Source organism: Ziziphus jujuba, chromosome 5, assembly GCF_031755915.1.
Source record: "Ziziphus jujuba cultivar Dongzao chromosome 5, ASM3175591v1".
NCBI classification, from domain to species: domain Eukaryota; kingdom Viridiplantae; phylum Streptophyta; class Magnoliopsida; order Rosales; family Rhamnaceae; genus Ziziphus; species Ziziphus jujuba.
In genome coordinates, this window is record NC_083383.1 from 564,365 (window position 1) to 588,062 (window position 23,698).

Sequence of the window (23,698 nt, forward strand, 5' to 3'; positions counted from 1 at the left end):
GCCATCTTCTCTCTTTCTTTGTCTTTCTCCATCACTTCAATCTTTTTCACTTTTGTCTTTCCCTGTCCTTTGATCTGTAATATCCTTTTACTTTTTTCTTTTTTTTTTTTTTGAATAATCTTTTGTTTAATTTTTCTTGCTTTGTTTGTCGCTGCTATTATTCAGTCGTAAAATTTGTTTAAGATAAATATATATATATATATATATATATATAAGAAGAAAGAAATGATAAATTAATAAAAATAAAAAAAGGGGGAGGTTTTATAGTTGATTAGGGAGATATATTTATTGGGGGGTGGGGTGGGGGAGGACAGAGAGAGTAGAAGAGCAGAGTTGAGAGTTGAGAGAATGAGAATGAGAGCGAAATCCAAATGGTGTCAGGTTGTGGCTGCTTTTTAAGTTGTAATCGAAAATCAAAGGGATGGAGATGGATAGGTTGAGACAGTGAATGGTTTACTTTCTAGAGTTTGAAGGGAAAAGGAAAGCAAAATAGAAAAAAAAGATTAAAATAAAATAAAAGCAAAGAAAGCGTAACAGAAGAGACCAGAGAGCAGGAGGGAGGGAGGGAGTGTGAGTGTGATGGGCTCGGAGCAAAACAGATTCCCTCAGCAGGAACGCGAGCGGGTAATGCCTCCTGTCTATTTGGTTTTTGGATTTTGTTTTTTGTTTGGGGTTAAAGTTTGTTACTTGGCTGCCTCATTTTAAAGTCAGATCTGGCGGATTTCTCAGTTCTGACTTCCATTTTTTACTTTTTGCGGGGCTTTTGGATTTAATTTACATGGGTTCGCTACTCAGATCTAGGCTTTCCTCACTTGTTACTTCATCTACTGAAGACCCTGCTCATGCAATTTTTATGCTTTGCTTTCATTGTCAACCGGATGGATCTGTTTTGTGTTTCTGTTTCTTTGTTTCTTTGTTTTTTTTTTTTTTTTTTTTTTTTTTGTTGGGCATCCTTTTCCACAATTTTATTACTATTTGCGGAATAAACTTGCATTGATTTGATATCTCCATGTCAACCATTTTCCCTTTCACTACCAACTTTGTAGAATGCATTTTCAATTTGACAAGTTTAACTGCTATCTTGACAATTTTAAGTAATCTAATTCTACTTTCTGTCTTGGAGAATACAGGATTTGGAAATTCATGGCAATAAATAATTTTTCTGGGACAAAACTGATATAAGTGTGCCTGGTTAGTAACTCGCTTGAATTTGTAAGCCGGGCCATTAGGATGGATGACTTAAATAAAAAGGAGTTTATTCCCAAATCAAATCTTTCTTTTACAAGGAATATGAAGAATATTAATAGTTTGTTATCAGTGAAGACATTTTTGTAGGAAATGATGTAAATCAGTAGCTCTATCTCTTTGGGAGTAATGTTATGATTATTTTTGTATAGCTTCAACTTATAATTATCTGTCATTGTCCAGTAAGATAACTTATTTTCTCTTTATTACCTGTCAGCAACTTGTAGACCAATTTTTCCAATGGTGTGTCACTCTTTTCTTATTGTAGTTAACTTAGAGAATCAAGTATTTGCTCATCTATAACTGTAACAATAGAATCCGATTACACAACTCCCGTGGGATGTCCGACAGATTTGTACAATCTGGATAGAAGTTTCCATTGAAATTAAAATGATTTTCAAGAGTTGCTGCTTTGATGTGATTGCATTTGATAATATGTTTTGATGAACAATTGGAATCAAGCTTACATTGCTTGACTGAACTGACAGCGAAAAAGATGGGGTGGATGTTGGAGTGCATTGTCTTGTTTTGGTACACAAAAAGGTGGAAAGCGAATTGTACCTGCATCTCGAATTCCTGAGGGGAATGCATCAGCGGCGCAGCCAAATGGACCCCAAGCAGTTGGGTTGACCAACCAAGGCACAGCACTAGCTCCATCACTTTTGGCTCCGCCTTCTTCACCGGCATCATTTACAAATTCTGCACTTCCGTCAACAGTGCAGTCACCTAGTTGTTTCTTGTCTTTATCTGCCAACTCACCTGGAGGTCCTTCATCAACCATGTTTGCCACTGGGCCATATGCCCATGAAACACAACTGGTTTCCCCTCCTGTCTTCTCAACCTTCACAACTGAGCCATCCACTGCTCCTCTCACTCCCCCACCAGAGCTAGCTCACCTAACTACACCCTCTTCCCCAGATGTGCCTTTTGCTCACTTCCTTTCATCTTCAGTGGATCTTAAAAGCACAGACAAGAGCAACTATATTGCTGTAAATGATCTTCATTCAACATATTCTCTATATCCTGGAAGTCCTCCCAGTAGTATCATATCGCCAATTTCAAGGACGTCAAATGAATGTTCATCATCATCTTTTCCTGAGCGTGAGTTTCCAACACAATGGGATTCCTCAGTTTCTCCCAAAAATGGCAAATATCCAAGGAATGATTCTGGCAGACTATTCGAGCATGATGCAACTGGTGGCCCTATGACATCTCAAGATTCAAATTTCTTCTGCCCTGCCACATTTGCACAGTTCTATGTGGATAATCCACCATTTCCTCATGCTGGTGGGAGGTTAAGTGTTTCCAAGGATTCAGATGCTTACTCTACTGGTGGAAATGGACATCAGAATAGGCACAGTAAAAGTCCCAAGCAAGATGTGGAAGAAATAGAAGCTTACAGAGCATCGTTTGGGTTCAGTGCTGATGAAATTATCACCACATCACAGTATGTGGAAATTTCTGATGTCATGGAGGACTCATTTACCATGACACCATTTACCTCTAATAAATTGCCAATGGATGAAAGTATAGAACCAGCATCAATCAGTGGACTGAAAGCAATAAAAACACAGACAAGTGCACAAAGTCAGAAGAGTCTTGAATCAGAGTTGGATCTTATTGATGGGGGTAGATGCTGTGAAGTGCCAGCACTATCCAATGGATTTGAAGGTAAACTATTAACTCGATCTAAAATACATCATTCTCTCGAGTCTTAGGAACAACACCTTTTATTTGTAGTTTTTCCACAGCTTTGAATATATGGACTTCGATTTGTGTCAGTAGCTAGACAGAGCTTAAATTTTTCAGTGTGAAGTAATTATATGCTGTCTAGAGAATTAATAATTAGTGAAGCGTATAAAGGGTCTGAAGAAGTAAATTGTAGGAGGCTTTTTTGCTTTCATGCTTTGTCTAAAGAAGCTGCACTAGTGTCTTTTTAAATGGTGTCCACCTCCATAGCGGTTGGTTAAAACAGGCATGAAATTGAGAACTAAAAGGATGATATGAGGAAATGGGATTATGCTTTTACTATAGAAATATATTTAATACTTAGATTGGAAGGAATTGGTGAAAGTTTTCTGGGATAGAGATATTGTATAAATGCTTGAAACATATGTTTTACTCAACATACAATAGGTTTTCTGCAATCTTCCTTGGATGTATGTAGCTCTTTTGGATGTTTTTAGTTTCGTCTTACCAATAAGATGCCATTCGTTTCTCTAACTTAATCCTTTTAGTTGTAGACAGTTATTTTTGTTTCTTGTATGACTCAGATCATAAATCATGGAAGCCACCTGGTGATATATCTGGATCAAGTACACCTGGAAATAGAATTTTGACCGATGAGGATGACATATTTTCAAAAGTGGGATCATCTAGAATGAGCAAGAAATATCAACTGGGTCTGTCTTGCTCTGATGCAGAAATTGATTATAGAAGTGGTAGAAGCGTAAAAGAAGGAAAAGGAGATTTCAAATGGCACGAGTAGCAGAAAAAAAGCAAAAAGAAAAAAAGAAAAAAAAGGGATTTTCATTTGTTTACGATGTGTATTATTTTGCTACTAGCTTTTGTCGACACTTTATTTGGGGCATATGTGATAGTAGGTGGAATGATCTAACCTATGATCTAACCTGTTCCCTCCGAGACCCAGGTGTGTGGCCTGGTTGTCTCTCAGATTGCCGAATGTATTGTGAATGTATCAAAGTATATGTATTAATGGAACATCTATTGCAACAGCAGTTTAGTTACTGCTACGGATTGGATTCTGTATTTCTGGGGGTTTTGCCAGTCCAATTGTGATTTGTGAACGTGTAGACCTCAGCTCTACCCTTATCATTGCCACTGAGTGGAGAAGTGGTTGGAGCCACCGCATTACTACTTTTTTTTTTTTTTTTTTTAAATTAATTTGGTGAAAATGTTAATACTACCTGTTGCTTGCATGAGATATTTTATGCATACTTGTCCAATACGAAGATATATTATATTCATAGTCCCCTCTCCCCCAAAAGTGAACACTGATTTTAAATGAGATATTTTAGATGTGATCCTACTCCTAGTTTCTTATATGGATAATGTCACACCAAATCTCTAAACTCTATGGGTTGTATCATTTAAGTTTCTAAATTTTATTTTGTGACAATTGAGTCTTTAAATTTTATAAAATTGTGCACTGTAAGGATAAAATCAAATTTCCATCCACATGCCCAACAGAAAATGCAAGAAAGTCACATGATCATTTGACAGAGATATTGAAGGTTATTTCATCCACAATTCTCAAAACAAAATTGAAAAATATTTGAATAATAGAGAGAAAATTGGGGTAAAAACATTGAGTTTTCATTACAGAATCGATGGAAATGAGAAAAGAGTGCAGACCATGTCTTTTGGGAGTCTTCTAACGAGCTTACAGCAGTGAGACAATTATTTCCTTCTTCTTGATCTCTGGCATGGACATTTAAAGAAGCTAACAAAAGTGTAGTCCTTAAAGCCAAATAGTTTTTGAAACAAAAAATGATTCGTTTTTTTTTATTATTATTTATTTTTCTTTAGATACAGTGACTCTTCCTTTATTTTTCAGTTCATAAAAAAATGAAAAAAGTTATCTTATTTTCCAATGTTGTAGCAGAGCAAACCAATGCTAGCTTTTGGCTGTAAACCTTTGGTGGACTTTTTTTTTTTCTTTTTTTTCTTTTTTTTTTGGCTTAAATCCAATATTTGTTTAGGAAAAATAATAAATATATAAATAAAAAAAAAACTTTCAATGACCTTATTAAACGGTACGTGACTTTTATATACGTATTCTGTTAGGCATCTGAGCAAAAAATTTAATTTTCTCCTTACACTGCACAATTCTGTCAAGTTGAGGGATTTGATTGTCAAACAAAAAAACTTAGGTGTATCATTTAGTTTAAGGACCTAATATGATATTATCCCTTTCTTATATAATCAAAATATAAAAAACATAAAACTATATTTTTACATTCTAGAACAAGCTCAACTTTTGAAGTCTTGCTCGATTTAGAGGCAAAAAAATTATGTACAGTAAAATATGGAAGTAAAATTAGATCAAAGCTAAAAAAGAGAATAAAATAATTATAAATTTTATAAATCCGATATATATAATTTTTCAATTATAAAACCTCTTGATTCATATGTAGAAGATATCGTTCATGCACCACATCTGTGGTTCATTCACTCTCTTTACAGTTCATTCTTCTAATTTCTAAATCTTGTTCGATTTAGAGAAAAAAACATTATATCCAGTAAAATGTAGAAAAAAAAATTAGATCAAAGCTTAAAAAGGAAATGAAATAATTATAAATTTTATAAATCCAATATATATAATTTTTAAATTATAAAAATTCTTAATTCATATACAGAAAAATATCATTTTTGCACCACATCCGTGGTTCACTCACTCTCTTTACAGTTCATTCTTCTAATTACTACTGAGCTCCTATAACCACTGATACTCGCCTATTATGTGGAGTTATGCTAAAGGCTCAAGAGATTTATTGGACTCAATTCCAAGTGGATATCGACGATTATATGACACTGTCGGGATCCCTTTACCACATCTGTATAAATGGCCTAATAGATATACATATATATACAAGGCAAGGTAAATTTCAATTGAATAATATTGTGAAAATACAATTATAATTTTAAACTATTAAAATTATGTAGTAAAAAACAACAAAATGCATCTAAATGATTTTTTTTTTAAAAATCTAAATTTAATTAAGAAAAAACAAAATAATCTAAATAGAAATTTCTATATATAAACGGTAATATTCTCCTAGGTGACTTATGTTGGCCAATAGAACAATATTTATAATATATATATATATATATATATATATATATATATATATATATATATATATTATAATTATAGGGAAGGATGAGTTTCTTTTTGGATAAGTTTTTTTTTTTTTTTTTTTTTTTTTTTTTTTTTTTTTTTTTTTTTTTTCAAAAACCTTCTCTAAAGAGAAAAGTCCAATCATTTATAAAATGTTATCCTGTTGGCAAGCAAACTTTTAAGCAACCATAATAGACAGGAAATTTTATGGTGAAATCAGTTTTATGGTAAAATTAGTAATAATGATCCATAAAACGTAAAATATGAATCATAGCTGTATAACTTTTAGATATAAAATTACTAACATTTCAGAATCGTTTATGGATCATGTTACACATTGTGGACACTCCTAGTGGCAAGCACTGGACTGGGAATAAGAAGGCTAAAGCCTAAGTGGTTGGTTCAATTTAATATGGGTAGAAGTTCGGTGAAATATTCAACCAACTTGATCGATATGAATTGAGACGGATCTCGTTCAGCTTTCGCCCTTAAATGGTTTGGTTTTATTTATGTAATTTTCAATTCAAACAGAGTGGAATATATATATATATATATATACAATTCTACTATTACAAGGAAAGCCCACAAAGTGATGGGTAATATGCTCACAAAATATCGTAGAAAGTGTCCCTTGTCACTTAGTAGACGATTTTTTCCCCTATAGCAAACTCATATGCGCATATATATATATATATATATATATATGAATTTTTAAATATTTTTAATTATTTAATTTAAATTATAAATATGGAACGTGTGTCGTCCACTGTTTGATGGACGATTTCTCGCAAATTTTATACGTGTTTTTATATATATATTATATATAAATGTTTTTAATTATTTAATTTGAATGATAAATAATATTAAATAAAAATTAAAGATAATAATATTAGAAAAAGAAAAAAAGAAAAAAAGCTTCGGACCTAAAAATAAGCCCCGTGTCCAAAATCAAACCGACCGAGGCGAAATCCACCAGGTATAAACTAGCATATTTAAAGCTTTATACCGTTGGTACCTTTCTGTATTTTTGCTTTATACACCTTACTTTTTGACTGTATGGACATCATCAATACTTTCCTTTGTACAGCAATGTATGCATTTGCTTTATACTCCGGCTCTTTAGGCTATATATAGTCAAATCTCTGTCCACCCATAAATTTTCTATGCAAACACAATATTAGTTAATACACCTACGCAATTTTTCGACAAAAAAAGTTGCTGCCAACACCCGAATAATTTCTGCTGCATACAATTGCATTTTGAAGATAGCCACATACATTCTTTAAGCTCTGACACCCATCAAAAGTTTTGAAAGAAAATGATTTCTCAAGAATTATTTTCCTACAAATTAGTTTCCATAAATTGACTTTTCAAGAATTTATTTTTAGTTTTTGGTTAATAATAAAAAAGTTTGGGACATCAAAGTAATTAAATTTATTTATTTTGAAATTGAGAATAAATTTGTATCTACTAAAATATGTGAAGTAAGTTTTCTAGATATCTAAGAATGACAATTTTTGTTATAGAAATTACTTTCCACCCTGTTTCCCCAAATCTTGATAATCAGATTCCAAAGGATCTACATTTTCTGCCTTTTAAAAATTATCCAAACACAGAAAAGGTTGATTTTCCCAGAACATCTCATTTTCCCCCACACTTCCCAAAACGGGCCTTATAGCATGCTAACAAAACTCAACTTAAATATCCTGTAAACTGTTCCTATCAAATGCGAACAGGATAATCGAACTTAGACTTTACAACAGAAAAGAAACCTCTCATTATTATTCACCTAAAAGTAATAAAAAATGGTGGCATTTTTATAATTTCTGCACAGTCTTCATCATCCAAATGCTCAAAGCGTCGGTAATGAATTATAAATTCACTACACTGCCCTCAGAGTTGGTGCTGATAGGTAGGAGCATATCCACTTGATGGGTTCATCTCGAACAGCCTAAAGTGCTCACAGCAAGCCAGTTGAGGTGCTCACAGCAAGCCAGTTGAGGCGCTCACAGCTTTGTTTTGACACATTCTATCAATTGAAGTTCTTACCACTGCAACTATCCAAAATAAGTAAAAAACAAAGGTGTACAGCTCAAGTCACCAAGAGACGCACAAGGGGAAAAAATAATTCCTTCAGCTTACCAGGTAATACAATACAAGAAAACCCACAATAAAAAGTTTGGGATGCCAAACAACTAATCCTAGCTATGACCCACTTAGAGAGAATTGTTCCAAAAACAGTTACGTTTATGCATACAGCAGTTTACTATTTGATCTAATTTGTTGATTTTCAATCAAAATGTTCTATGATATTGTCCTATTTCAGTATGGTATTTGATGCATTGTAACAGATCCATGCAAGTGTTATCATAGTAGCAGGGATTGAGAAAACCACAAGGAAAAAACTAGGGAACTGAAACTTATTGTTTAAGAAGACACGAAGAATTTGTAGCATGTTATTTAGGTTATTGTGATCTATTTCTACAGAAAAGAACCAGATTAATAAGTTCTGAAAAAAAAGAAAAAGGCCAACAGTTGACCCTTAGTAACCAATTGTTGTCTTAAAAAGGCCAACAGTTGACCCTCAGTAACCAATTGTTGTCTTTCTTTTCAATGGTTTTCCAGTTCCTAGAGAACAGTATTCACATGCTGGTGCCATATGAATATAATTTTGAATGAACCATATAAAGCTACACAAGCCAAGCTCGTAGAGCTCCTATCATGAACTAAAGTGCATAAACTGTTAGAAGGCTTTCATACACACCTCAGATACTAATAAGAAACATACCTTAATGCTCTGCATCTCCTTGTAACATGAGACAGCAATAAAGTCATCCAGGAGATCATGCTGTTGGTCGTGTCATCGTAGATAAACCACGGCCCAGAGGAACAACTCCTGGAAAGCCTTCATTGGATCCATCTTCTTCTAAGGAAGCTGCATAGATACAAATTTATGAAATAATATTGATGAAGGTCAGAGTGATATATATCCCAGAGGACCATTTTTTTTTTTTTTTTTTTTTTTTTTAATAAATTTAAGAAAAAAAAAAAATTTTCAACAGGATCCCATTAGTATTACAGATTGAATCAACCAACATATCCTGATGCATTATTAATTAGGCTAAAGAAGTTACGTTTATTTATATTAAAAAAAAAAAAAATCATTTCAACAGGGTCCCATTACCATTACAGATTGAGTTCAACCAACATATCCTGAAGTATTATTAATTAGGCTAAAGAAATTATGTTTAAAGGGCTGCAATTTGGTTACATATTTAACAAAACTTCAACCAAGAATTGAAAATTTCCTTACCACCTTCATCATCATCATCTTGAGCCCCTGCGATTCCAATGCAGGAATACAGAGAATCCTCATCAACTTTCAACTGATTGTATGCAAGGTATATGTCTTCAACACTAGCAGCTTCATATAATGATGTAAGATCTTTGATGCATGATATGTCCTGAACCACAAATCGAAGGTCATATTTAAGACAGTGACCAGATGAAATTACAGTCAACTGATAGTCTTTTCAGTTTTGACCAGAATAACCTATGTCTCATAGGGGGTGAGTAGATATTTCGACTTTACCTTCCTTGGAACAGAAGAAGCTTGCAAGTGAGCTAACAATCCAAGCCAATAAGCATTTGACTTAATTTCAGCTTCATGTCTCATTAGAAGGGTTCTCTTAGCCTACAAGTGAAAAATATAAATTAAATAGCGTGTTCAGTTCCACATAAATAAAATAAAATAAAATAAAAAAGAAAAAGGATGCACAAATGGCTTCATTTGAACACACGAAGAAATGACATTAAGAAACAAACCCTGTCCAACTCCCTTTGAGAAATTTTGTTGCTATGCAAGCCTCTGAGAACATTCTTGCATGCATCAACAGCTTTATGGACCTGGATATTTATTAAAGCAAAATTAATGAAGAGGTTGGAAATGCCAGAAAACATTTTGCCAGCAGATACCATAAGATTGAATTCTCACCTTGCCCGGAGTTGATGTTACAGATATCACATACCATCCAAGATTGAGTCTATCAAACAGGTTTAATTCGAATGAGACATCATATGTCAACCCAAGAGAATCCCTTACAGTTGTAAAAAGCCTGTAGAAAGCACCATGATATATTTCACATCCCAGAAAATGCAACAAAATATGTCATCTTGAAAAACAACACCAAAAAAAAAAAAAAAAAAAAGAAAAAAGCTGAAAATAATTTCAGAAATATACAAAACGCAAAAATGATTTTATGGTCTTCGCCTGAGCCATGATGCTTCTGTTTCCATGCCCAAAGCAAATACTACAAGAGCTCTGAATAATGGGGTTAAATGATCATCCTATTCAAGTAAACTTGTAATACCCACTTAATAATCCATTGATGTACACAAATTCAGAAAAGCTATTAACTGGTTTGCACTCTGTATATTAAGAAAGATTCCCCAAGAAAAAGTTAGCATAACTACAATAACATCCAAGTGCAATTAGACAAACACTGTCATACAGTAGGTATGGTTGCAAGGAAAGAGAAACAATCTACCACTTGCACACTCAAAAAATGCAGGTGCATTGCTACAGAATTAAGCTTTCATTATCTTCTTTTCTTTTTAAATAATAATAATAATAATAACAAAATACAAAATCAATAATTTTAAATATGGGTTAACACCAGTAACTATCAGTTGTGAAGGAAAAACTACCTAGAATTTATAATCTCAGCCAGTAGCCCCATTGTGATGCCAAAGAAAAGTGGATGACCATGAAGTTTTCTTTGTGAATCCTTCCCAATATCATTGTTCTCCTCGAGCAGTTCCTGAGATTTTGGTTGGGCATCTGCATCTGCTTTTGCATCTGCATCTGCAGATGTTACACATGTATATCTCTATAAAAAACAGGATGACATTACATAATTCAAGAAGTTATTCAACAACTTACCATCAAGGAAAATATTCGTAATGAACTCAAACAGGTCTTTCCCATCAACCGTAAATCCCCAACGGTTTGGTGCAGGGCCTGCAATATAAGCACATGCTCTCTCGTCGGTGTCCTTCAAGAATACCTTGTCAAGAGAATATTGCTATAAGTCACAGTTCAAACTTTATAAAAACATCAAATACTATGCATTTGTCAAGTTAGATCTGCTTCTCACTTGCTGAGATTGCAAAACAGATGGGGACGGTCGAAATACAACAGGATTATATTCATGCTCCTTTCCAGAATGTCTTGTTTCTCTAACAGTGCCCAGGTAATCAAGAATACAAGACTCTATATCCTCCTCTGAAAAATCCCCAACTATACTTACCTGTAAAGATGGAGGAGAAAAGATCAAGCACGTTTTAAATGACAATGAACTTGAAGTTAAAATGTAATGTTCTGTAAAATTGATTAAAAATAAATAATATAAACGGTGGGATAATTTTTTCTTTATATTTTCACCAGACGAACATTATTAGTAATAATTTCACACATTTTTCCTCATTTAGTAAACTAAGACATTCTTCTCTGCTCGATTCTAAAACTTGTACTTTTTCATTTGTAAAAAGAAGCCTCCACAAGCACAAATCTCTATCAGTATGTTATACCATCTTAAGGATAAGGATTCTTATTTCCCCATTCATTTGATAATTTAATCAATAAAAAATTGTTTTTTATACTAATATAATATATTTAGCATATAGGATCTTTAGTCGAATAGAGGACCATTGAAGCTACAATTGATTGAGTTTAAATGTTTATTTTTTATCACTTTCCAGGTCGTTACAGGCATGCACAAATATATATAAAAATATATACATAAAATAATTATTAGGTGTGGACATCCACAAGTTATTAAGTTGTGAACATCCACATCTGAATGTTGCGGGACATATGCTGCCCACCGCTCAATGAGCAACCTCTCCACTTTAGAAAGCATATACATGTGTATATATACAGAAATTATCAAGTCATGATATCCTGACTTTAACAAAATACGGAAACAAGTTATGGGATGCATAACGTTGGATAAGCATTACACATGTTGTGAAACGCGTATTTGTATTTTATTAAAGTTAGGATATCCTGATGTAAAAAGGACTACATAAATCTATATATCCTTGAGTTCAATAATGGGAGAAAAGACAGACCTCCATGTTATTTCCTACAAACTGGTTCATCACTGCATCTTTTACAGTTTGCAATGTCAAAGTTTGTAACGACTTTGGTGTCGGCTCAACGAACCGCTCATCTCCATCCAACATTGCTAACATAAGTTTATGTGCAGTTGAGCGCTCCAAGCTTTTGGGAATGGACCGATAATATGACAAATATAATTGTCTTGCTCTATCAAATGCATCATCCAGCCAAACGCTATGCTGAAAATTAGGAAGTATCAATCTAAAGCGTGGGAAAACGCATGCACATAGTGAAATGACCCTTGAAAGCAGGTCAAACCACATGGATGAGACCCACAAGAACAAAAATTCACATATTAGCATTCAGATATAGCTCATGATAGAGTTACCTCAAGAACCATATGCAGCAACTGAAAAGCTGCACGCATCCCATTATCTCTTAATGTAAAACGGAACTCCATAGAGATAAATTCCTCAGTGGATTCCAAAGAGCAATTAATCAGGTGATTCACACAGAAGAGTTCTACCTGAAGAAGTAGAAACAGATGTATGAGACTAGTATTAATAACAACCAAGATGCTCAAGCATTTTTTACATATAGATACATGATGGATTTAGCTGCATATGAACTCATAATTATTAAGAATAGAGATAGAGACAGAAGGAGAGGCAATATTTATCTTCACACACCTGCTCCCTTGAAAAGCTGCCAACACGGCCTCCCTCACTGAGAGTTCGAACACCCACAACAACAGCTCCTTTTGACTCAGAAATTTCAACAGCTCGTCCACCACCAACCATAAGCCGCATTACACCTCCACAAGCTTCACTTTTTGATATCTATATATGATAAATAATATTAGTAAATGAGATTCACAGAGCAAATACAAGAGAACCACCAAAGACATGTCTACGCAAGTACTCCATAACATCTAAAAGAAAAAATATAAGCATGGACAAATGGCATTCCCCTTTTTCACAGCAACAATGGAAATATCTTATTTACCCTTAAGTTCTTTTTTTCCTTTTTTTAATATATATATATATATAATATTTATGGTTGTTTGTTTTTATAACCTAACATTAAGTTTTAAAAATTTGTATCTTAATAGAATAAGCTAAAAAAAAATGTACCTTACTTCTTAATGAGAAATTGTCTGGTTCTACTTTTACACTTTGTTTCCAAAATTATCCTAAATATATCACATTATTTCCTCTCTTCCTTCCCATATGCTCTCTTTAATCTCGGCTCTTGCTTCCTTCCCCACCCAACTCATCATCCCTTCCATAACCCTAACCTATGATCCCCATATGCTACTAACTATGGCTGCTCATCGCAGTCACCAGCTATTGGATAGCAAAATGACAAGGCTGCTAGGCCACCATATGCATGAGCGTACAGCCGAAAAAGAAGATTAGGATGAAGAAACAGATGGAGGAGAAAAGAATATCGTTTAGGGTTAGGGTTAGATGGTGGATTTTTAATTTTCTAAATTATCCTTAAATGTTTCAAATTTTAAATTGGGATAAAATTGTAAATCCAAATCCATATTATTTATAAATGTCCAAAAGAGTTAAATCATTATAATCTGAAATTATTATTGCCTTAAAAAATAAATAAATAAATTAAGAGTTACTCAAGTCTACCTAGATATTAATGTTAACTTAAATATACTTTCATTGATTTATCCTAAAGATTTCATTTGAATTGGAATTTGGTTATTCACCATGTATGAGGATCCCCGCTAAGCATCCATGGCTGAATGGTTAAAGCGCCCAACTCATAATTGGCGAATTAGTAGGTTCAATTCCTACTACATGCACGCCAATGGGACCCTCCAATAAAATAAGTCTATTAGAATTGGCTCTGTATCAATGGAATCCCACCATCCATACATAATGAATTGGTGTGGTATATTTATATCATAAACATTAAAAATCAAAGACAACCTTAGACACTGTATGTCATCTAAAACACAAAAGAATAAGCTTAACCAGTGAAAATACGTGAGTAATCAATCAAATTAAATCTATAAATAACGAAGTTAAAACTCAAATGGGGTTGTCAAAGCTACCCCTTTGGGCTGCTTTTGGTGAACCTATACTTCAATTTTTGCATATTTTATGGTAAACTAACTCAATACAAGAATATATAGAAAGAAAGGATGCATGACGCAAAAAAAGAGGAAAAAAGAAAAAAAGAGAAAGAGCTTAGAATATGCGAAAGCAAGGGTTTTCCCCCTTGTAAAAAGGAAAGCCTTTTATTGTAATTTCATGATTAGCTGAATGGATCATATGGCATACCTTGTAATTTACAGCGATTCCATTTGAAAGACGGCATTGAGTAATTCCTGTTTCCTTGTCATGAACTTTTTTCACATTTGTTCCTTGACTTAAAGGAATGAAGGTTGGCCTGCGCTCTAACCTTAAGTCATGTAACTGCGATGAAGATATCAATTCTTTTGGCACCTCAAGCTGCACAAACAAGTGAAAATACGGATAAACAGAAAGTATACTTAGACAGAAAGTTTTCACACATAACCAACAATTTGAACTTATACAGTAATTAGATAAGCTTCTAAGAAAAGACACCTCAGGCTCGCACTCAATAGGCTCCTCTAATCCTGATTTTATAGCAGCACTAATCTCACTGGGAGAAATGGTGAATTCAGTTTCACCCTTTCCATCAACATGAACAGTCTTCGGAACACATGCAACAATTGCTGCAGGAAGGGGTGCAGTAGGTTTTCCAAAATCAGAAACAAATTCTAAAACCTTGGCACCAACAGAATTTACCTACACCACAAAATAATTCCAATAAGAAGAGATATCAATACAAAAGAACATAAGTCAAATAGCATAAATTTCTCAAGGTTACAATTACAACTTAATTTCTAGCCCAACATTCTAATAGAAAAGCAAGACTATCCAGGAAAGGAAACGGGAAACCATGGCCCTTAGGGATCAGAATTATTGCAAATTGTTAGCACTAGCACAGTTTAAGATGCAAGCAAGGAAATCTTTATAACTCATAAACTCTTGGTAAGGAGACATACACATTGATATGCTTTTGTCAGCAAGCAGACCTTAATATATAACTGAAGCAGCTGATAAAAATATTAAATCTTGGTTCGAAATTGAGTTTAGACAGGCATCAGGAAGTCAAACTTCACTTTAGAAGCTAAAATCTCTTTCATAAATATTGATTAAAAAGATAACAAATACATGGCCTCATCTTTTACAAGGCAATGAGCTTCAAGTGATGCCTCATATAATCAAGCATGCATAAGTAAAAAATTGATGTTTAAAACAGTAATACTTTTCCGGTCAGTTAATAATGCAAAGAGGGGTAGGATGAGAGAGACAGAGAGAATGACAAAAAACAGGAGACAACAATGGCTGAAATTAGGGAAATACTACCTCGTCGAGTGTTACTGTTCCTGCAACAGCAACCAAACTTCCATGTCCTTGCCTCTGATCCATCACCGAATGGCCCAGAGCATCACTTTCCATAATGAAATCCAAATTATCAACAGATGATACGTTATCAATCATAGCCGCTAGATGTTCACTGTCTTTTAACAGTGCATCCATGTAGCGAGTTAATTCACCCCTGGTAACCCCAAACTCTTTAAGCCGGCGGACCTGGCACAAAGAAAATCATAAATAAGACTAACAGAAAAAAGTGCTGTTTTGGATTGGAAACTATAGGAAAAAATTATAAATTAAATTAACCTCCTGAACAGCAACTTCTATTGCTCTTTGCCAATTCTTGGGTTCAGCAGTTACAGTAAGAGTAGTAACCGTGCATCCTTCCCTTCCAGAATCACTATGATCCAATTCAATTGATGTGAATGGTGGATTTGAACTCTGAATTTTCAAGGTATTAGTTGACTTTTAAAAGCTGTACGGTATTTTAAATAAAATATAAAAATAAGATAAACATAAATAGAAACCAGCTTGAAAGTTCCAATTATAAGCTTCATAGAAGACCCAAAAACTTTCATGAAACTGAAAATTAATTATCAACTACTATTTCAGACCATGCTTTACCCCAGCTATTATCGTAGAAAAACAACTTAAGCAACAAGACATGACCCAAAAAAAAAAAAAAAAAAAAGAAACTAAAACTCATCTAGTATGTTTTTCACAAAACCAAAGAGGATAGAAATGGTACACATACACCATGAGCCCACCTTGTATCTAGTATTAATTCGGAAGTGCAAAGCTGACAAAAATATTCTCTTCATGAGAACATTTCGCAAGTCACCATATGTTTGAACCTTGTTAACAGGAATCTGCAGTTGTTTCATAAAAAAAAAAAATATTCAGAAAAAAAGAGAAAATTAGGTAGGCAACTCCACTAGTCAAAGGTTTCTTTACCAAAAATCTAAAACATAATTTAATACCAAAACATAAAAAATAATTACCAAAAAAAAAATCTAAAGATATATTCTTTAAACTAGCCATAATGCTTTTGCGATAACTAAAGGTTATAATATTTTCCATAACTACGTAAAAGTACCACTGTTCTCTTCTACCTAGATCATAAATTAAGCAACATATTGAAATCCAAACTCTCTCAAGCTCTAAATACACATAAGAGTATTCAAATCACTGAGAGGATGGTTAATTATTGCAACAAAAAAGTTTCCAATCAAACTGAAGAACCTCATCAACATATAGATATAGGTTCATAACAAAGAAAAGGATCAGCCATGTGCACTGCACTAGGCAAGCATAGGATGGATACTGAACCAAGGGCAGAAGTATCTTACACCGTATGATTTGATATATTTAAGAATTTAAGAAAAAACTTCCACCCCATAAGCTTTATGGCAACCTTAGAAGTAAAGAAGGTATATCCATAAGAAACATGCTATAGCAAAATGATTGAGCTATACTTTTCAATACCACAGAATCTTGGGCTCAAGTAGCCCAACTGTGATCCATCCTATTTAACAGATGCATAATAGTCATGTCACTTGCTCATATTATTTTATAAATCAACTTGTAGAAGCATCACTTTTTGTCTTTGGTCTTCCAATTAAAACATACATTTTTGTTCAACCTATAATTCATAGCTCTATTATGCTTTTTCAATTTTTAGTAAGAAGAAATGGATCCTTGCATCAAAGTTGTTACTTGCTAGCGGCAAAAGACAATAACAAACTGGAATATATTAAGTAAGCAAATGAAACAACTTCTTGGAAATCTCTATATAAGTTCAACCAGATAATTTAAAAAGCCCAACAAATCTCTTTACCTTGCAAAACATATTAAAGGAGAAATTTTGAATCAATTCATGCTGAAAAATCTGTGGAGGCTTCTGATTTGTGCTGTTTCCAGGGAGTGACCAATTATGCTTTACAGGAGGACGGACTGCATGCCTTTCCTTTCTAGAGATTTTAGATTGCTCGATGGAATTAGACGATTTTTCATTAGATAAACTTCCAGCCAGCCCCACTGCGAGCTTAGGAACAAGGAAATTAGCCATTGCACCAAACGCACTAGAAGCAGGTGAAGGAACTGCCTCAGTCTCTAAGCCAGTTTGCTCAAATACTGCCTGCAAGGAGGCAACTAAGTCTAGTCAATATGTTGATTCCAGGAGTGAATTGAAAGGCTACTAGAACATAAACAATAAAAAAGGATATATGAAATAAATTTGCGGCATACTTCAATCTGGTAGATTGTCTTAGTGATGTTATCAATATCCCCAACAATGTATAGGGTTGCATTTCCAGGGAAGTACCAACGCTCATGGAATTTCCTTATTTTGTCTACATCCCACTTCTTTATCTGCTCTTCTAGTCCAATTGGGAACCTTTTGCTCAGCTTGTTCTCAGAATGTAGATGCTGTAACAACTGTGCTCAAAAGTACAGGACATAAACATTATACAAATAGATTAACCTTGTAAAAAACAAAAAGCATCCCAAGTTCATACCTGGCAATCAACACGATAATCTATAGTATTCATCATTTGTAATTCAGAAAGTATAGCACGCCGTTCTTTCTCAACTCGAGAAGCTAGGAATTTTGGTTGAAAAGCTATCTGTACATATGCATGAAATACTAGATGTTACCCTAAATGTAGCAGTCCAATTCAAATAAATTTGTCAAACAAATCACGATAAAATTTGCTCAAAAACTATAGGATAAAATGACAATGTTCATGGAACTAAAGTCTAACAAATTTTCTTTCTAATTCCATTTAGGGCATGTTTGTCGAACAGGACTGGATTAGATTGAACTGGACTATTTTAACTCTAGTCCAATCAGCTTTAAATTATGCTCAATTTAATTAGACTAGACTCCAAAAAGTCCAATCCCATCCAAGCTAGTCCTGCAACAAACAGGCCCTTAAGGTACAAATGTCACCAAAAAGCAAAACCAAATTAGTAATACCTCGTTCAAGGCATCCAGTACATATGGAAGGAGATCTCCATCAGAGTCCTGTAGGTACCATTTATTTTGGTCAACATAGTTTGTAAACAGGAACAATAAAGAGCACTAACTAAATCTCATGATTAAATATTTAACAACATGAAATAATTTCACACGCTTCCCTGGCAATTTGAAATCTTAGCATACTTACCATTGTATTTTCATTTTTTGTGGAAACTTCCCTTTGGGTTTCACTTTCTTTGCAATTTCTCCCTTCTTTTAGAATAAAATATAAAATTGGGTCAAAATTTACGAATAGAATGACAAAATAAATCTCAGAAACAAAATTTACAGTCTTATTGACAGATTAGAATAATATAATTAAAGTTTCTAATGATGATGTTAGAAGTATTATTCCTCGAAAATAAATTTTTGAGCCTCTAACTATTACATTTAATTAAATTGAAATAATATTATCTTGTTTGAATTATTTTGTCATTTAACCCATAATTTTGACCTAATTTTCTTTGCAAAAGAGAAAGTGAACCTCAAAGGGAAGTTTCTGCCAAAAATGAAATAATGTCACACCTGTCAAAGGGAACCTCAATATGGTCCCTAAACTTATTTTCTAAGCAACTGTCACACCTGAACAATGAAATAATATCAAATTGGTTTTTTGTTAGGTTTTTGGTTAGAGTTTGACAATGTTGACTATGGAACACTCAAATAGTTCATCTATTTACACAATAAATTTTTAAATCAAAACATTTTTTTTTTCTTCAGAAAAAATGCTAAAAGAGGAAATAAAACATATACAGGAAGTTGTTTCATTTTTATTCCAGCAAAAAATTCAGGGAACAAACAAGAAGCAACTCACATTACATGGTTGGTTTTTATATAGTCATACCTTAGACATATCACACACTTTCAGATTCCTCAGAAACAAATTTAGTAGAAAACAGGGATATAAATTCTTAAAACAGATATGCAACGTTAAGACTAAGATTTAATTCAAGAATTACCAAAGACAACTTACCTACCACAAAAACATAACCAAAAAAAAGGAGTAATAGATAGGGGAGGAGAGAGAAAAAGAGTAACCTTTGTACTAGTTGGTGCATGGATGTGAAACACTGTATGATGGAAATCAGTGTAAGCATTAGATCGAGCCCCTGTCCCTAGAAGTTTCTCACGTTTCTTACTCCCAAGGAATGCTACATGCTCAATCATATGTGCAATTCCTTGCTCATCATCTTCCTCATCAATTGATCCCACATGGACTTCCATGTGTGCTTCAAACCTAAAATTCCAACAAGGTTTCATATGAGAGAGACAGCTTACCTTTATTATCATCCTATTATAGACAGAACAGAACTGATCAAACACAGGCATTTGACACACCCTCAATTCTGCTCTTGCCATATTCTGTATAACCTTATCAGATTTCATGATAATTTATTGGACTTTGAAAAGAAGTCACAAATTCTTTTTAATAACTATTAAATGTTTGAGTCTTTTGACATTCTATCCAATTAAATTGTTACATATGTTTAAAGGAAACAAAAAATTGCATAAATACAAAGTTCTATAAATATTCCTACCACTTTTTCAACATTATAAATTTCATTAAAATTTAAAAAAAAAAAAAATAATCTCTTTGATGTCAAGTTTAATGTGGGACTACTAGTTAATTAGTAGAAAGAAGGATATGAAGCGAGGGATGGCGATACCCTAACCTTACAAACACTATCCAACTAAAAATATACCATACAAAAACATATCTACTGAATCAATCAACATCATCATTTGTCTCCATCCCACAACCCCAGCTTGCTAAGATGAACACTAAGAATGATTGGTTGAAAGACTCAAAAAACCATTTTGACTATCACCCTGAAATATGGGTAACCATGGTCACTGATTACAATAGTATGCCGAAAGATCTAGATAACTGTTAATGAACCTCAAGAAGAGCAATAACATTTCACAAAAACATTGAGCTATTGGGCAAAGCAGTTTTCACTAATATAAAGTGACTTCTTAAAATAAATTGCTCTAATTTATAAAAAATGATGTGAAGAAATAAATGTCTATATTTATGAAAAATAAGCTTTTTAATCTTTGCCCTCACTTTTTTATGAATATATTTGACTTGATTTGGTAAACTACAGCATTATGCCAGTTCTCTGAGTGCATTTCCACTTCTAAAATAAGTTAAAGATTAATTTTTACGTGTGAGCTGCACACGAAACATTCACTTTTTTTTTTTTTTTTTATGATACTGGAACCCATCTTTCATTGTATCTGTAAATTTGTTACTATCAAACATAGATGAACTATACCTGTTGGGAGGAACCTTATTTGGCAAAATGAGATAGCGCATCCCATTTTTCAATTGCCCTCGATACAGCTTTGGATGAGAAGGAAGTTCAGAATTTAAAAACACCTCTAACTCTGTTTCTACTCCAGGATACAATAAATCCAAATCTTGTTTCTCAACAATACCATCTGGACAGGATGTACTTGCTGCATGTGGCTCATCAGGGCCCACAGTTGCACGTGGAACATGAACAGGCTTCACCTAGAAATTACAAAAACCAGAGCAAATGCAAAAGAATTTTCATAGGAACGTGGGTGGACAATATTACGCTATAATCAGCGTTGAAAACTGCCAAATTCACACTGAAAATTTCACAAGAACATGAACTACTGTGATTGAGAACAAAACATGTTAGTAATAAGTGATAAAGTAGAAAAAGAATCTCATTAAATATAAAAGCTGCAGAAATTCGAACCCGTCATGTCAATTCCATAAGGAACCGATGATGCAGAACAAGGATCAAAAGAAGATGAAATCTACGAAATCGAATATTGTAGACTCTAATATACACATACACACCAGGAGGAGATGCACTTGTAATTAGTTTAACAGAATAAAAATGTATTATTGACCGCGAAACCAAGACGGTGCATCAAAAGAAGTAACTTACGGAAGTATGGTGAAGTTTGGGCTTGACTAAATGAAAGGAAGATTTGTCAGGGAAGGCTCTTGGTATAGATGTGTTGAGGAGTGGACCATGTCTGCTTCGGCAAATGGAGCTAGAAATGCAATTGTGCAGGGTAAAAAACGGTGTTTCAGCCACTGGCACACCGACCATGGAAGCATATTGTCCCCGAGTACTGCTCTTCTTCTTCTTTCTACTATAGAACCCACCGCCGCCGCCATAGCAAATCCCATGAGGGCACCTTTCACGCACAGAGAATGCCGTGAATGAGTGAAAAAGATTATTGTTGTCATCGGGAATAGAACAAATAGAACAAGAGAGATTTCCAACTAACTTTCAAGAAATCAATTATCTATGTATCTATATATATATATATATATATATATATATATATATATACATATATAAACTGGACGGATTGAATTTACAATAGCAGTGGGGCAGTGGTGTTTGTTCAATTGAAAAGAAAAGAAATTAAAAGTGGATAGATAAAGATAAAGAAATTAAAAAAGCAGAGGCGAGTAATGAAAATAGTAAAAATAAAGAAAAGAGCAAAGAAACCCTAAGAATGGAATAAAAATGGAAGAACAAGAAAAGAGAGGTAGAGGAAGTTACCTGGTGGGAGTGGGACAGAAAAAAGATAGACGAGGAAGAGGAGGAGGAGGACGTCGGAGGCACTGAACCCGCCGCCGCGGACAGCAACTTCCTTGTAATCTCCGTGACGGATAAACTTCGGCCAACCCCGCCACGCACCCCGTCCCTATGGCAGCCATTCACTCCGTCTCCTGATAGATAATACCCCAACCCGACGACTACAGACTGCTGAGCCTGAGGAAGGTGTTTTTCTACTTTCTTGTAATAATATTTTTTTTCTTTTTTTTCTTTTTTAATTTTATTATTATTATTATTATTTTTTTTTTCCTTACCCAACCAACTAACCAACCGACCAAAGCCAATTACCAAAATATCGGTACGCAACCAGTTCCCACTCGCACGCCTTGCTCGCCCCCGTCAATACGAGTCGTTTCAAAGTCTGGTTGTCAATGGGGCGAACGGCACCATCATCAATGAATTATTTGGTATCCGTTCCGTTCAGGACCAATTTTGAAAGGATTAAAATCACTTTAATAAAATGTTTGATTAAAAATGTAAGCTTATATTCGTAATTTTATATTTAAAAAATCAATTAAAATAAAATCTTCTCTCTATTAGATACTATCGGATTTTTTTCTTTTCGATATTATGTAAAATTTTTCTATGAGGTTGTTTCTTTTTATTTCTTTTTTATTTCTTTTTTTTTTTGCTACTTTTGTCTACAGAACAGTGGTGGTGTTCTCCTACGCTTAACCTCGACAAATTTAGAATTCAAACCTTGGTTTGGATTTTTAAAAAAAAAAAAAAAAAAAAAATCTTCTCTCTAAATTTTAATAAAAATACATATACAAATTACAAAATTATAGCTATCGGATTTATAAAAATTATGATTATTTATTTTACCCTTTTAAGGTTAGGGCTAATTTCGAAAACAAAATAAAATGAAAATAATACAACAGGGAAACTAAAGAGTGGCTTTTATTTTATTTTTTTTATAACGAAACTAAAGAGTGGCTTCAGATACACGCACGTAAGCAATAAAAATCCAGCAAAAATTATGATTATTTATTTTACCCTTTTAAGATTTGGGCTAATTTATAAAATAAAAATAATACAACAGCAAAACCAAAAAGTGTCATATATATATATATATATTTTTTTGGCCCTTTTTCATAACGAAACTAACGAGTGGCTTGAGATATACGCACGTAAGCAATAAAAATCCAACAAACAAAAAGAAGGCGAGTAGATTTTGCTTACAAGAGGAATCTTCCAAACTCTGCTTGTTTTTACGATCTGAACTCCTCGTCCTCGTCCTCGTCCTCGTGTATAGGACAAAACAAAACCTTCCGCTTACGAGTTGTGCCTACACATTTACGTATATATTTTTCTCTTCCCATCTCACTAAACTTCGTTGGACTTTGAGTAAGCTTCTTAACTTAGAGAGTACCAAGTAATTTCAACATTAACTTACACCATCTTCACCTT

At 33.7% G+C, this 23,698-nt stretch overlaps 2 protein-coding genes across 5 annotated transcripts; one reads left to right on the top strand and one right to left on the bottom strand.

Moving 5' to 3' along the window:
* Positions 1-257: 257 nt before the first annotated feature.
* On the top strand, positions 258-4,052 carry LOC107416074 (uncharacterized protein At1g76660). The gene is made up of 3 exons (XM_016024528.4): positions 258-624; positions 1,734-2,916; positions 3,519-4,052. The coding sequence occupies exons 1-3, from the start codon at positions 580-582 to the stop codon at positions 3,731-3,733; spliced, it is 1,443 nt and encodes a 480-aa protein (XP_015880014.1). The 5' UTR covers positions 258-579; the 3' UTR covers positions 3,734-4,052.
* A 3,608-nt stretch (positions 4,053-7,660) lies between these two features.
* Positions 7,661-22,625, bottom strand: LOC107416062 (stromal processing peptidase, chloroplastic). Of its 4 annotated transcripts, none has more exons than XM_048476245.2 (25): positions 22,232-22,625; positions 21,602-21,857; positions 20,954-21,192; positions 19,713-19,911; positions 18,633-18,680; positions 18,172-18,279; positions 17,903-18,091; positions 17,493-17,792; positions 16,423-16,524; positions 15,962-16,096; positions 15,647-15,871; positions 14,819-15,022; positions 14,531-14,701; positions 12,917-13,066; positions 12,616-12,753; positions 12,239-12,466; positions 11,263-11,415; positions 11,049-11,172; positions 10,814-10,964; positions 10,101-10,221; positions 9,932-10,012; positions 9,699-9,800; positions 9,420-9,570; positions 8,895-9,041; positions 7,661-8,163 (listed from the first exon to the last, which is right to left on the bottom strand). In XM_048476245.2, the coding sequence occupies exons 1-24, from the start codon at positions 22,387-22,389 to the stop codon at positions 8,950-8,952; spliced, it is 3,825 nt and encodes a 1,274-aa protein (XP_048332202.1). In that variant the 5' UTR covers positions 22,390-22,625; the 3' UTR covers positions 7,661-8,163; positions 8,895-8,949. The 4 variants fall into 4 exon arrangements, with proteins under 4 accessions (XP_048332202.1, XP_015880000.1, XP_048332200.1 ...); XM_016024514.4 differs by having other exon boundaries at positions 9,423-9,570; positions 10,814-10,970; positions 22,232-22,624; XM_048476243.2 differs by having other exon boundaries at positions 7,661-8,157; positions 10,814-10,970; positions 22,232-22,624.
* Positions 22,626-23,698: the final 1,073 nt, after the last annotated feature.

Excerpts from the sequence above, each read along its gene's own strand:
- LOC107416074 (XM_016024528.4), top strand. The coding sequence starts at position 580 with ATGGGCTCGGAGCAAAACAGATTCCCTCAGCAGGAACGCGAGCGG. Across the intron at positions 625-1,733 it reads CTCAGCAGGAACGCGAGCGG|CGAAAAAGATGGGGTGGATG; the intron begins GTAATGCCTCCT and ends CTGAACTGACAG. Across the intron at positions 2,917-3,518 it reads ACTATCCAATGGATTTGAAG|ATCATAAATCATGGAAGCCA; the intron begins GTAAACTATTAA and ends TGTATGACTCAG.
- LOC107416062 (XM_048476243.2), bottom strand. The coding sequence starts at position 22,389 with ATGGCTGCCATAGGGACGGGGTGCGTGGCGGGGTTGGCCGAAGTTTAT. Across the intron at positions 15,023-15,646 it reads GAACAGTAACACTCGACGAG|GTAAATTCTGTTGGTGCCAA; the intron begins GTAGTATTTCCC and ends TTTGTGGTGTAG. Across the intron at positions 10,013-10,100 it reads TAACATCAACTCCGGGCAAG|GTCCATAAAGCTGTTGATGC; the intron begins GTGAGAATTCAA and ends ATAAATATCCAG.